Source organism: Anabas testudineus, chromosome 6 (genome assembly GCF_900324465.2).
Source record: "Anabas testudineus chromosome 6, fAnaTes1.2, whole genome shotgun sequence".
Taxonomy (NCBI): domain Eukaryota; kingdom Metazoa; phylum Chordata; class Actinopteri; order Anabantiformes; family Anabantidae; genus Anabas; species Anabas testudineus.
The window spans coordinates 20,585,791-20,598,668 of record NC_046615.1 but is presented as its reverse complement, the minus strand read 5'-3'; the positions used below and the strand labels follow the sequence as shown (position 1 = coordinate 20,598,668).

Below are 12,878 nucleotides of genomic sequence, written 5' to 3'. Positions count from 1 at the left end.
TATACAGTCAGACCTCCAAACTGAAGTGAAAAGCGAAATCTGCAGCGGATCTGAAAACTTTAAATGAACTTTAAAAGAAACGAGGGAGAAATTGTGTTTCAATTCACAGGTATAGCACCTGAGAGTGATTCGTGCAGTATCATTTGTAGACTTTCATCAAAGCACAATGCAAACAGTTTCATTTGTTTGCTTTAACCTGCAGGGAGTGTCTGAGGGGTGGGGTTTATGTATCATGACAATTCAGAAAGAGTCATCTTGGCTATCAATCGCACAATAGATGAGCAAATGTAGCTTCCAACACTTTCACTCAATTGTCAAAACTCTCTGCCACTTGTATTGTCTTTTCTATGAAACCACACCCATCTGGTTCTTAAGCAGAAGAAAACAAACCAGGAGATGTTTGCTAAAGACACCCACTTTTCCATATTGACTCTTTGTATTATATTAGGTACACGGCAGGTTGTTATTTAAGTTGTGAGTCATCTTAGGGCATTTAGTTAAAACATTTATACTTTTGAGCATATAATCATTTAATATCTCAAAAGATCTGCAGGCATGTTGTCTAATCCTTCGTAAAGTCCCAGAATTAACAGAAGAAAGTTGCACAAACCCGCTGGAACAGCTCTGAAGCGGAGACATGATGAGCGACACTTTCCTTCAAAACAGTCCCAAAACTGTACACCGTCCCAGATAAGTACCATGTTGCACTCTACAAGCCTCAAAAACAGTGACACAAATACTGGGAGGCTGGAATATAGCCTGGAAAGACAACAGCATACAGAAAGACCGAAAAGAACAGAGTGTTGCCTTTTTATGTTTTTTTTTGTCAGAATAAAATAAGCAGTGCTCCAACCAGAGGAAAGTAGTTGTGTTATATGAAAGTCCCTGAAAGTCCCTGTGTTCCCTAATGAAGGTGGGCTGTTTGTTCAACATTTAGGGTGACTGGACCTGGAACTGTGTGTGATGCCTTCAGCTTTCATGTGTTGCAACTGTAATGCAAAAGGAGATGAGAGAGAAACTTAGCCAAAAGATAAAGAAGGATAGACCAATGTAAAATGCACATGAAATTCTAAAACCTCCTGGACATGCAGACGTGCTCGCATGTGATTTCCGTATTCTGTGAAATAATCAGAAGCAGCGTAATTGACAAAGCATCTGCTGCTACTGCTGCTGCTGCTGCTGCTGCAGTCCAAGGCCACGACTACTGACTGACAGATAAAGAGCCACTGGAGCACCAGTCACCTGATCGCCCAATAGTCTTGTAATACCGAACGTTTGCAGTCTAACTGGCAGAACCAAACTGACTGACCACAACTTGTAACTGAGTCATTTATGCCAGGGCCTTACTAGAAAATCAACTGCGGTGGACGTTTTTCCAAGAGTCCTCTTATTAACATTTACATCTGGCGGCTGTGTTTGGCGAAGCTTAAACGTCCGTCAAGTGCAACAGAGGAAAAAAAAAGACGGTCTGAATTATGATTCAGACTCCTTAAAGTGAAACAATAAAGTTACAATGATGAGATTTCCATTACTAAGCAGTGATGAATAATAACTCATGAGGCTAATCTAAGTAGCATGCATCATCAGAGATGTCTTTTCCAAATGCTATATGTTTTTTTGTTTTTTGTTTTTCTGGAGAAAAATGACACTAAAGTCAACATTAGCTCAAGAGAATCAGAAATCAGTGTTCAGGTTTCTTTCACCAGGAATTGCCTTATATGCTTTTTATCTTCATTTAATTAAAATACTAATTAAATCAGTATCACCAATATCAATTAAACTACATGCAATAAGATTTTAATATGGTTTTGTTGCAGCACACTTAAATTCATATGCCTCCGTCTCTTTCTTATCCATATACTGCAAAGGGAACAGTGTTAGGATGTTTCATGTTCAGTGTGGCTGCACACTCAGATTACTTAATTTCTCTTCACAAGTGATATGAATTGACAGTCGACTGCCCCAAAGTGCTGCAACACTCAAAGAAAATTCCACTCTTCTGTACCTTGTATGTGCATGTATCCTGAGTTTCAATTGCTCAACACATTCCAGGAATTATTTAATGTTACTTCAGCTACTGACTTCTTACATTTCCCTGAATGACTCTTAACAACAAGAGGCACGGCAGCTCTCTGTGATGTGTCGGGCGATGAGGTGATGGCGAGTTTTTTCCACTTGAGAAAAAGTGAGATAGAAGAGAGAACTGTATGTGAAGATGTTCACAAATCCCAAAACAAGCAGGAGAAGAGAGAAATCTGGAAAAAAGCAATAGGACTTGTGACATTCTTCTTAAATATTCAAAGTGTAAGAACAAAAATCAGGTGGTTTAAATTTTATGTAGATTCAAGCCGCCCCTTGTTTGTTTTCTCTCTAGGCCTGATGCCAGGTTTGTTACTGTGTTAGCATTGCGGCAGTTATTTGTCAAGGTTCTTGTGTAAACCATGCATTTGTAAATCTAATTCAATCCTCTGTATATACATAATAGTCATTGTTACCGTTGCAGTCATCAGAAGAAAGTAACACACACCCTGATGGATAAATAAAGAAAGTCAGAGAGGAGAAAGGAGCGAGGAGGAGGATGAAGCCGTGCTGGCCTGTGTATTAAGGAGCTTTAAAATATGAGCTGATCTAAACACGACGAGGACACACTGGAGCTGAACAAAGATGATGCCTAAACGCTGAATGTAAATAATGAGTGAAATCAGGGCGGAGGGTGGGCTATTACGAGCTGGTGTGTCAGGTAAACTCTCTTTCTGAGCTTTGTAATTGGATGGTGGGGAGCAGGTGGTGGAGAATCAGCGGCAGAGAGAAAAGGTTACCCTGACCATTGAAAAAGAGGAGGAGAGGAGAGAGGAGAAAGAACATGGTGCCTCATTATTCTTCACTCTGGAGAAAAATGAAGAAGCTGTTTCCAAGGTTGTGCGGTGACGGAGAACAGAAGAGGGATCCACGGAGCAGTACACCCACCCAGCGGGGCGCGCACACTCAGAGTCAAGAACGTACATACGTGCCAGCAAAGGGCCACCCAGCGTAGACGCAAAAGACAAGAAGACACACTTAGACACACACAAATGTGCTTTTATATTATGCGCACCTAACTGTGCACAAGGACATGCCTGCAAGCAGGTACGCCTGCAAAAGCACCCTGGATAAGATGTCAAAATGCACACAGAGAGGAAGGTTTGACAACTTTGTTTATGTCAATATTCACAAAAAGAAAAGTCTACAAACACACGGATAAATACAAGCGCACACAAACTGTACATACACACACACCTAAGCTTGCATTGTGGTTAAGAAACTTATGGGCATCTGCCAGCAAGCTTCAAGTGTTCATTCTCCAGGGCCTCAACCTTTCTTTTTCAGCAGCAAGACTGCAATTTGGGTGTGCCGTTGGCCCAAAGATAAGTATAGGCTCACTAATATGCACTTAAGACCCAGGGAGAAATACTTAGGGCTAAATGTTTAATTTGTGTTTGTACAACACATGTCCAATTTGGGGGCTGGTGTCTTTTTCAAAGAGCCTGACAACAAATAATTAGGACTCTCTGGATGGGCCACAGGCTTAAAATGGAGACAAGACAGTTTTCCTATGAAATTGAATGACATCTTCAAAAAAATAAAGAAATGTGGCAACAATTAAATCTACAACAGATGAACAATAGGTGTTTCACTTAATACACCGGGGATTAAACGTTATGATCCGTTGTTAAGCAGCAGCAGCAAACTCACACTGACAGTCTCAATATTCAGATCATCTACTCCCCTCCTACCCTCTTTCTAATCCCTCTGTGCCACACCGGAGTAAAAGGCCTCTTACAAAGCAAGAAATATTTGTAGCACATTGGAACAACGTGTGAGCAACAGCTTGATTACTAAGTATGAGAATTAGATCCGGAGATTGGCCTCACATGAACAGCAGTTTGCACATTTTCGGGGTTTAATTTTGAAGGCAAAAAGTCAAAAATAATTGTAATTGAGTTTAAAATGTGTTTATGTAGTGATTTTAATAATGGCTAGATGTGTGAGGAGGCTGGAAATGAACACAAGCACGGTGTCAGAGAGAGAAGTCATCAGAAAATGTATTTGCCTGTATCAAATCAGAAAATTCTTAAAATCATTAACTGTAAAGCTTCAGGCCGAAAATGAGTTTTGAGTTATTTGAATGAATGTGTAGGATTTAAATATGCACAATGTGGACAAGGTTTTAACCCTGAAAAGTAATTTCGATGTTTTGTTTTAATTCTACTGTATCACAAGTGGCGTTTAATTCAGATTCCCACACTCCACATGAGGCGCCTTTTACGCACGGCTCATAATAGTGATTTCATGCTGCTGCCACAGTCCCACAGGACCACACAGTGACCGGCCGCTGTTTTCAGGCTCGTCCATCCCCACAGAAGAAATGAAAAAAAGGAAAAAGCTGCAGGTCTCCCTCAGACAGCGGAGACAGTGCGGCCATGCAGTCCGGGACAATGTGCTGAATTGGCAGCCTATATATAAGTCTGCCATTTGGACACTCTAATGCCACTTTACCTTATGAGGGAACTTCAGCCCGCAGCACCTGCTCAAAACAAAATGCCATAGGAGATCAACTTCAACAGCCCCCCTGCTCGGATTGTTTTTCAGACAGACACTCTCACGTACAAGAGGAGGGGGTTGGTGGTCTATAAATTGTTCCAGACAATTAAACAACTTGTTGGAAATTGTGATTTACTGCCAAGGCCGGTGTGGGCAGGTCCAAACAGGCAACTGAAGATCTGTCAAGCCGGGCAATTATAACTCTGAATAGAGGAGCGATTAAATGTGCAAATAAAAATGTGGATGAGTAAAACAATTAAAGCTCGCGCTGGGGAACTGAGCTTTCTTACTAAACTCCAAAATCAACACGCGAGTAAGATGGCTTTGCTTGTTCTGTTTAGCGGTTTCCAGACTCGGTGTGGTCATGCGTGTGTGATCCCCTCATGCTGTTTCTCTGAGGAGAGCTCCTTATCTGCAGGCGAGCAGCGGCTTATCTCGGAGGTGTAGTGTGGCTCTAAATGCGGGGAACACCCTGAAGTGACTCTATCAGTGTTTTCCAGGCCGTTGTCGTGCGCCTTGACCTCCTGTACCCCCTGTTACATCCTCACCGTGAACTTAGGGCAAACTTTCACAAAGCAGACGGACACCGGTGGTTGTCCGAGCTGTGGGCTCTTTACTCCGGATAAGAAACAGTCCCTGTGTGCAGGACTCACGTTCACAGACACGCAATTAACTTCACACATACCGAGCTCTGGCGCTGCAGCAGGCTGCACAACCGACAACTAAAACCGCCTGAGAGCTCTCATGACACCGAACCTAAAGACGCACAGTGCAAACATTTAACGAGTTCACGTGAAGAACATCACGTACAAAGGAAAAATAAACTTACAGTCTAATTTCTCAACTCTCTTGTGGTGCTGAGACACTGTCTTGTTTTCCCCTGGTATTGTCTCCCAGTGGATCCGCGTCAGGGCTCCGAGTCTATTTTAATTTGTGACTCACACATTCTTCTAGGGTCAGTCGCTGTGACCTCCGGGGGGAAAGTTAACTTGGGCCCTGAAGACGTCCAGCTTCATCCAGCTTTGCTCCTCTCTACAGTCGTTTGCTCGCAGTTTTATTCCGGTGCATGTGCTTAAAGCACGGGGAACCGCAGAAGCGCTGCGGGCTGAAACGCGCGTCTCTGGAGGGACGCGCACTAGGACCACAAAGGTCTGACGATTATGGACAGAAGGCTACCGCTCTGCGGCCGAAAAGGAAACTGCTGAAAGTTTCCCCCCACTGTCCTAATTTCCTGTAAATACATTCTTTAATCATCGTTTAAAATTTAAAGTTCAGTGGCTGTTAAAAGTTATTTGTTTGCTCCTATGTCGATTTATCTCCAGTCCCTTCTGCGCACCGTGTTTCAGCTGACACTGAGCCCACTGAACCATTATTTTGTGCTTCAGAACCGCCGAAGCATTTCTGTTAATAGCGCATGACAGGGAAGTAGAGGATGATGAACCCAGTTAAACACAAGTTCAGGCTCTTCTTTTTCTTGTGGGGGAAATTAACCTTGAATGCCCATAAATTGGAGCAGCTACGATCTTGAAGAGGAGGAAGGAGATGCCTTAATTAAAACGTGTTTGGGAGTCAGATTTGTATTCACATGTGGTTTTGTAGGATCACACTTTTAATATTTGATTGAATTTTATTTTTAGCTCCCCATCGCCAAATATGTCTCCCTGGATGAGAGTGAGGTGAAACTACAGCATGTGAACTTTTCAGAAATGCGTTTCTGCGTTTAAAACAAATCTCTGATGCTGCGTGTTTGTTATAAACCGAGTTTTGTTTATCAGAAGACGAAATAACCCGTTTTTCTAATAGTTTGATTTTAACCGTGTCAAACAGTTCAACTAATAAGTAAATATTAATTACTACAAACACGTGGCAGTGATTATTGTTGACCTGTAGTCCTGCTCTAGTTTTGTGATTTTAAGTTAGTTTTAACATTATTAAATAACAAGTTCAGTTTTTTCTATTATATTAAAACCCACTTTGCCTCAGTTCTGCAGGTGATGTCGGTTCTGATCTAGACTAATCACGTCCCAACCGCAGGTTTAAAGACACTGTGGCAGCAAGAATCTGCTGCTGTCATCTCTGTTTGTTGTGGAGCAGAGATAAGCGGAGTGCGCACCGACTTTCATAACAAGCAGCCCAGAGGACGCGCCGGCTGAACCAGCACTGATGCATCAAGACTTTTCTTACCTGGATTCACTTTTTCGGCACCTCGCTGCCTGCTTCTTGCAAACTTTCTTGCAGATTGTTCGATGCGACGATAACAAGAGTTTCAGCGCTGGGACCAAACAAGAGCAGTCAGTTCAAGCGGACTTCAAATCCCGTGCGTAAAGTCACCATCGCTGGAGCGTGTCGCGGACTTTGGTAACTCCTCTCTTTGAGCTCCGCCGAGGATCCGAAAGAAAAAGAAAACACTTCGCCAGTGTTGTCAGAAGTGACACTGAAGGCGAGGAGCTGTCATTCGGAGGATATTTTAAAAAGTAATTGAAGTTATTTCCCGTCCGGCACTATGTGGAGGTTAAGTGAGAGTGCGGGGCAGCGTCGGGTAAAGAGGCAGAGGCAGGATAACCCCTCCTCTCTCTCTCCCTCTCTCTCTCCCCCTCTCTCTCGCTCCCCCCTCTCTATTTGTCTGTCTCCCTCTGTCCGAGTCTTTGTGTGAATCACTTCTTAAAATCTAGAATCATTTACATATATGCTTTTTCTCCCCGTTACAATTTTTACCTCGTCCGCTCAGTTCTGTCTGTGTATGGAACCTGTGCGCGCGCGTGTGTGTACGTGCATGCGCGTGCTGGTCACCTGTTTGCAAACTGAATAGGTTCAATTGTTGCTTTTTAAATTTAACTGGGCTCATTTTTTTTTTCACATAAACATTTTTTTTTTATTTGTCTGAAATCACCGAAGAATGAGAAAACACACAAAGAACAATATTCATGTTTTATATTGATTTTTAAAAGTGCTGCGTTTGTGTCCAATTTAAGCAAGTAAATACAAAACGAGTTGGAAGTTTTCTTTGAGCTAAAATGTAATAAGACAATTTCTCACCATTGATTTATTAATAAAACGCATTTTAAAGTCTGATTTGGAGGCGGGATTTGACATAAAGTCTTTGATTTAAAGAAAATCTCTCTTCTATCTACAAGTTCCTCTTTTTTTATACACAAACGTACATAAAGTCTTGAAAGTGTAATTTTCATTTAACTTAAAAAAAATCAGTTTGTTAAAATATCATTAAACGTGTCACAGGACAGTGTCTGGACTCGGCTTGGTTGATGAAACAGAGCTTGAAGTCGTGTAAAAAGGCGTTTGAGCCCCAAACCAAACACTCTCTTCATATTTCGATGGTTCAGCGTTGAAGAATGAAGTTTTATCGTCCTGTCAAAGGTTTGAAGCGCCTCTGGACGTCTCTATTACACTTACTCTCACGCCACCTTTTGGAGGTTATAAGGCAGGTCATCCGACAGGGCTTCACTTCACACTGAGCCCCTGCCAACTCTGGAATTAACTGTAATTTAATGCGAGTGCAGATTTTTCTTTTTTATTCAGATTCAAGTTCATTTTTCAGCTCGAAGCTATGTTGTCAGGCTACTGAGTCATTTTCTATAAATTCTAAAATTTAAGTCGATTCATTACCAATAAAGCTACAGGCTATTTCTTTTTATCTCTAACCTTATTCCCAGTTTGCCTAATCTAATGAATCTGAATTTATTTGCACGCTCTGCATTTTCCTAAAACAGCTGGATCTGAACACGTATTTTTGAGAAATCACAAATTATAACTGCTGCATTAGAGGTTGTTGTGATTTAATTCACACAGGATTAATTTATCTTTACCTCCCTTTTTTGAAAATATGCGGGACGTTGTGAATGATAATCATCTTTAGTCCAATACAGCATTTTATTAGTTTAATAAGATAAAAAAACAAAAACAAAATAAAAACATCTTCACGCGCTTAAGGATAAAATGTGTATCTATAAAGCCTTTTTTACAAAAAAAAAAGTTCAATTGCTTAATTAGAAATTCTTAATTGTCCAGATGAATGTGAGAACAACCTTCTCGAGTCGAGGGCGGTGCAGCCTACATCGTTCTGCACAGTGAAGGTCACACAGCAAGTCAAATACAAAACCCATTTTGTGTCATTAAATATCTGCCAAGGCCACTTGTTGGAGTCACACGAGGACGTTTCTTTGTAATTATACATTTACATAAATAATAGGTTATATATTGGTTTGTGGTTCATCAGAGTCTACCTGGTTTTCTCTCTCTCCGTCTGAAGACCTCTTGTGGAGATATTGATATTTTGCCAGGGATTTTTGGATCTAGTTCAAATTATAACCGTATATACATATGATCCACTCACCTGCCTTTATGTCCTACATGTTGTTTAATTATGCACACGGCCGTGTTTAGGAGTGTCTGTCTGGCCTTCAGTGGGTTTGATAAGCTGAGACTGGATCAGAGGGGGTGTACCACAGTCCACCGTTGAGTGGCAGCAGAGAGTAAAGTGTGCTACGTTAAGTGAAACAAGTGAAGAAGAAGAAGACGGAACTGGAAGTGACGCCACAGTCGGTTGTTGACAAAAACCAGCTATCCTGTGCTAGGTGACATGCTATTTTGTTGACGTTTCATTAAAGTTTTCCTTCATAATGAGTTCTCCAGATGACAGACACGGGACTAAACGACCTGCATCGCCGCCAGTTCAAGTGAGTAAAATAATAAAAACGTAATCGTAATGTGTACGTAGGAGTATTTTTACTTCGACAACATTAGCGTCGCGTTAGCCAGTTTGCTAACGTTATGGCTTCATCGTGAAATCTGAACATTTTTATTCGCAGTCGGGACAAAGTTTACTCCTCAAACATTTGCTGAAAATATAACGTAGTTTGAGGAGGATAGTTTTATCCAGCAAAGATTAATCAGATAACAGGAGGTCACACATTATCTTTATTTATCACGTTATCTTTATTTATCACGTTATCTTTATTTATCACGTTATCTTTATTTATCACGTTATCTTTATTTATCACGTTATCTTTATTTATCACGTTATCTTTATTTATCACGTTATCTTTATTTATCACATTATCTTTATTTATCACATTATCTTTATTTATCACATTATCTTTATTTATCACGTTATCTTTATTTATCACATTATCTTTATTTATCACCGCTGTTATAATCCCACTGATTAATAAATAGCACTAAACTAATAGCCATTGTGGTTACATATTGCTATTGATAAATTTGGTTAAAGATTCAAGGGGAACTGAATTGCCTCAACACAAATAAAAAAAAAATCTCAATAAGAACAATTAAACTTTTTAAGCAAACCAGCCATTACAGACCTCCCCTTGCATGGATAGATTTGTACGGCGAAATGTGTAATCGGAAGCTTTATTCTATTAGACATTTGTTTATAGTGGGTCAGGGTGGAATACAGTGCAGTTAATGGTGTTACCAGATTGATATAAATAATGATAATTAATAAATAATGACCATTAGAATGGTCAGAGGTTGGGTGTAAGGGTGTGCTGATGCAATAAGAAATTCCTAATCCAGTTTCAGGTTACAGTCCACCTCCCTTTACAGCACAGGTTGGGGGAGGGGAGTTAAGTTGAGCGGCCACTGGGTGAATGGATTTCTGATGGGGCTTTGTGATGCACTTGACATGGATCACTCTCTGGCTGAACGTGCTCCTCTGTCAACCCTGCACTCTGTGTGTAGTGGGTGGGAGGAATTGTCCAGGATTGAGAGGAGTTTGGACAACATCCTCCTCTCATCCACAACATGTAGAGGGTTGAGATCCAACCCAGAACAGAGCCAGTCTTCCTGATTAATTTGTCCAGCCTGTATTTTATACTTTTACACTCATAACAATGTTTTGCTTCAGCAGGATGGATCTACACAGTGGTCATCCGCTGATCTAGGAAGTGATGAGAGGAAACAAAAGTTTTTACGATTGATGGGTGCTGGCAAGGTTTGTTTGATGTATTGTTGACCACTATACTTTTAATTAAAAATAATAATAAATGTGTTGTTTAGCTTATTACTTTTGAAAAGTTGTGACACCCTTGTGATTTTGGTGTCCAGAAAGAATACACTGGACGTCTTGTCATTGGAGACCACAAGTCAACATCCCACTTGCGTAGTGGTAAGTTTCTTGAAGTGACTTTTATAAAATGCTGTATTTGTATATTTGTATTACAACGTGTACAATGTATGTCAGTGTCCTGTCCCATGCTTCTTACCCATACTGCCTCACCCTTGAGCTCAATACAATTAACTCGGCCTCCCCATTACACATCCACCGTACAGATCTATCCATGCACGGATAGGCCTGTAGTGGCTGGGTGTGCCTGCTGTGACTGTTGTCTCCTCTGCAGGGCAGGAAGATAAGAAAATCAATGAGCAGCTTGAGATACAGTACCAGCAGGGCATGGACGGGAAGCTGTCAGGCCGCAACCGGAGACACTGTGGCTTAGGCTTCACTGAGGTGAGGGTTCATCCACAACCAAAAGATAGGTCATAAGCAAAACTGTGCCAGTTCTGAAGAATATTACACATGTATGCAGATTTTTGAATAGTTAAAATTAGATATATGTAGATAATATTACTTGACTTGTAAACATTTAGTACATTTTCTGCTGGTAAACACAGTGGAGTGACTGCACTGTGCAATGCTATTCAGCATCACTATTGAGGTGAGAAATTACTATGTGTACAAAATAATTCTTTGCAAAACCTTCCCACATTATAAAAAAAATGCATTACCATTTATATTCTCTATAGACCTTGGTAACCTAAGGTGGGGCAACAGTCAGAGTTAAATTGTGAACTTTATGAATAAACAAATGACAACTTGGCACAGCCTAGTTGTATACAGGCTGGTTGCAAACACAACCTCATAATATTTTATGGAAAACTGCATATTTTTATTTTTTATTGTACTGCATTTTATGTTTATTTATGCAGCTAAATTTCATCTACAAACACAAAAACATCCACAGTTAGAAACCACTTTTAATGTGTAAAGATAAAAAAGAAGGTAGATCACGATACAGAGTGAATAATGACAAATACTATTTGTAAAAGGCTGTAGAAAATTTTGAAGGCTCAATATTGGGGCAGGTTATATATTTACAAGTCGCCTACTTCTCCATGACTGGAACGGTTTGCAGAACATCTAGATGACCTGTCATCGCATTGTAATGGGTATGGTGAATGGAGCTGCGGTATTCCATCCAAATTTCAAAAGTCCAAAGTTTTTTTTCTAATCCGTAAATACTTTCAGTTAGAGACGCTTTCTTGTCTTTAATGTGTGAAGATGAGGAAGGTATGGCTGGTAAAGTGAACACATACTGTGCCTTATGTACGTAATATGAAAATTGAATAATCCAAACGATGAAACGTGGAACGTGTGTCTAGATGAAATTGCTTAAAAAATTATGTTCAAAAAGATCATCCTTTCATTGTCTTACCCACAGTCTGAGCCACAGTCTGAGCCACAGCCAGAGTTGCTTCCCTCCCCACCAGTGGAGAATCAGGCAAAAGCAACCGAGCCAGAGACGTCCACCAGTGAAAAAGAACCCACAAACGGCCAGGAAAGAAGCTGCGATCCCAAACTAAAGGAACAAACTTTAGACCAGGCCAAACCCAGCTCAGAAAGTAAGACTGAAGAAAGGAAACACAACTTTAAAATGGCTTTTGTGAAGTCAACGTAGGCTCAACAGGGGAGGCAGGAAGCAATTAGATTTTGTAATCTCAGAATTTGTACCTTTTGAAAATGTTTACCTGTAGGTGAGCACCTATCATTTCAGTTGTTTTACAGTACAGACATGTCTTCTCTATGTGAGTTTTCATCCTTGTGTGCATGTTGTCAGACAATTAAGTTTGCAGGTTAAAGCCTCAGATTTTGAGTGATGTTACATTATGTTAAGATGGCAGATGGTCCAGCTTTTATTTAGTTTGAACATTTTAACAGTCAGAAACAGGATTGCTCAGGCTGTAAAGCATGATTGGTATACACATTGTGAATTTTGTGATTTCTTATTAGAATGCCAATAAAAGGGAAGCGTCAGTTTTATGTTTTATGTTTTATGTTCATCTTCATTGTGCTTCCTTGTAAGTAAATGATGGTTGCAAAAATGGTAATGTGTATAATTTAAGTAAACTTTTCTCTGAAAACCGCACTAAAATGTCTTACAACTACCAGCGAAGCCTTGTGAATGAATTTAGGTAAAATTTAAAAATACCTAAAATGCCCTGAGACACTTTTGGGGAAAAAACTATGTAGTGGGATAATA

The 12,878-nt window shown here is 40.4% G+C and overlaps 2 protein-coding genes across 5 annotated transcripts in view; one reads left to right on the top strand and one right to left on the bottom strand.

Annotated features, from left to right (window-relative positions):
- Positions 1-7,417, bottom strand: part of LOC113166145 (transcription factor SOX-6-like) — an 88,162-nt gene extending 80,745 nt beyond the window's left edge. For 2 of the 3 annotated variants that reach the window (XM_026366109.1, XM_026366111.1), the window contains exon 1: positions 6,766-7,417. The gene's annotated coding sequence lies outside the window, so the exon portion shown is untranslated. Of the gene's footprint in view, positions 1-5,410; positions 5,718-6,765 lie in introns of those variants that run through there. The other variant, XM_026366110.1, reaches the window with a different exon arrangement.
- Positions 7,418-9,121: 1,704 nt separating this feature from the next.
- c6h11orf58 (chromosome 6 C11orf58 homolog) lies at positions 9,122-12,665 on the top strand. Of its 2 annotated transcripts, none has more exons than XM_026364672.1 (5): positions 9,122-9,275; positions 10,469-10,552; positions 10,666-10,726; positions 10,959-11,068; positions 12,060-12,665. In XM_026364672.1, the coding sequence occupies exons 1-5, from the start codon at positions 9,219-9,221 to the stop codon at positions 12,294-12,296; spliced, it is 549 nt and encodes a 182-aa protein (XP_026220457.1). In that variant the 5' UTR covers positions 9,122-9,218; the 3' UTR covers positions 12,297-12,665. The 2 variants fall into 2 exon arrangements, with proteins under 2 accessions (XP_026220457.1, XP_026220456.1); XM_026364671.1 differs by having other exon boundaries at positions 10,466-10,552.
- The last annotated feature ends 213 nt before the right edge of the window (positions 12,666-12,878 follow it).

Coding starts and splice junctions, on each gene's coding strand:
- c6h11orf58 (XM_026364671.1), top strand. CDS start 9,219: ATGAGTTCTCCAGATGACAGACACGGGACTAAACGACCTGCATCGCCG. Junction 10,727..10,958: donor AACATCCCACTTGCGTAGTG/GTAAGTTTCTTG, acceptor TCTCCTCTGCAG/GGCAGGAAGATAAGAAAATC. Junction 11,069..12,059: donor GTGGCTTAGGCTTCACTGAG/GTGAGGGTTCAT, acceptor TCTTACCCACAG/TCTGAGCCACAGTCTGAGCC.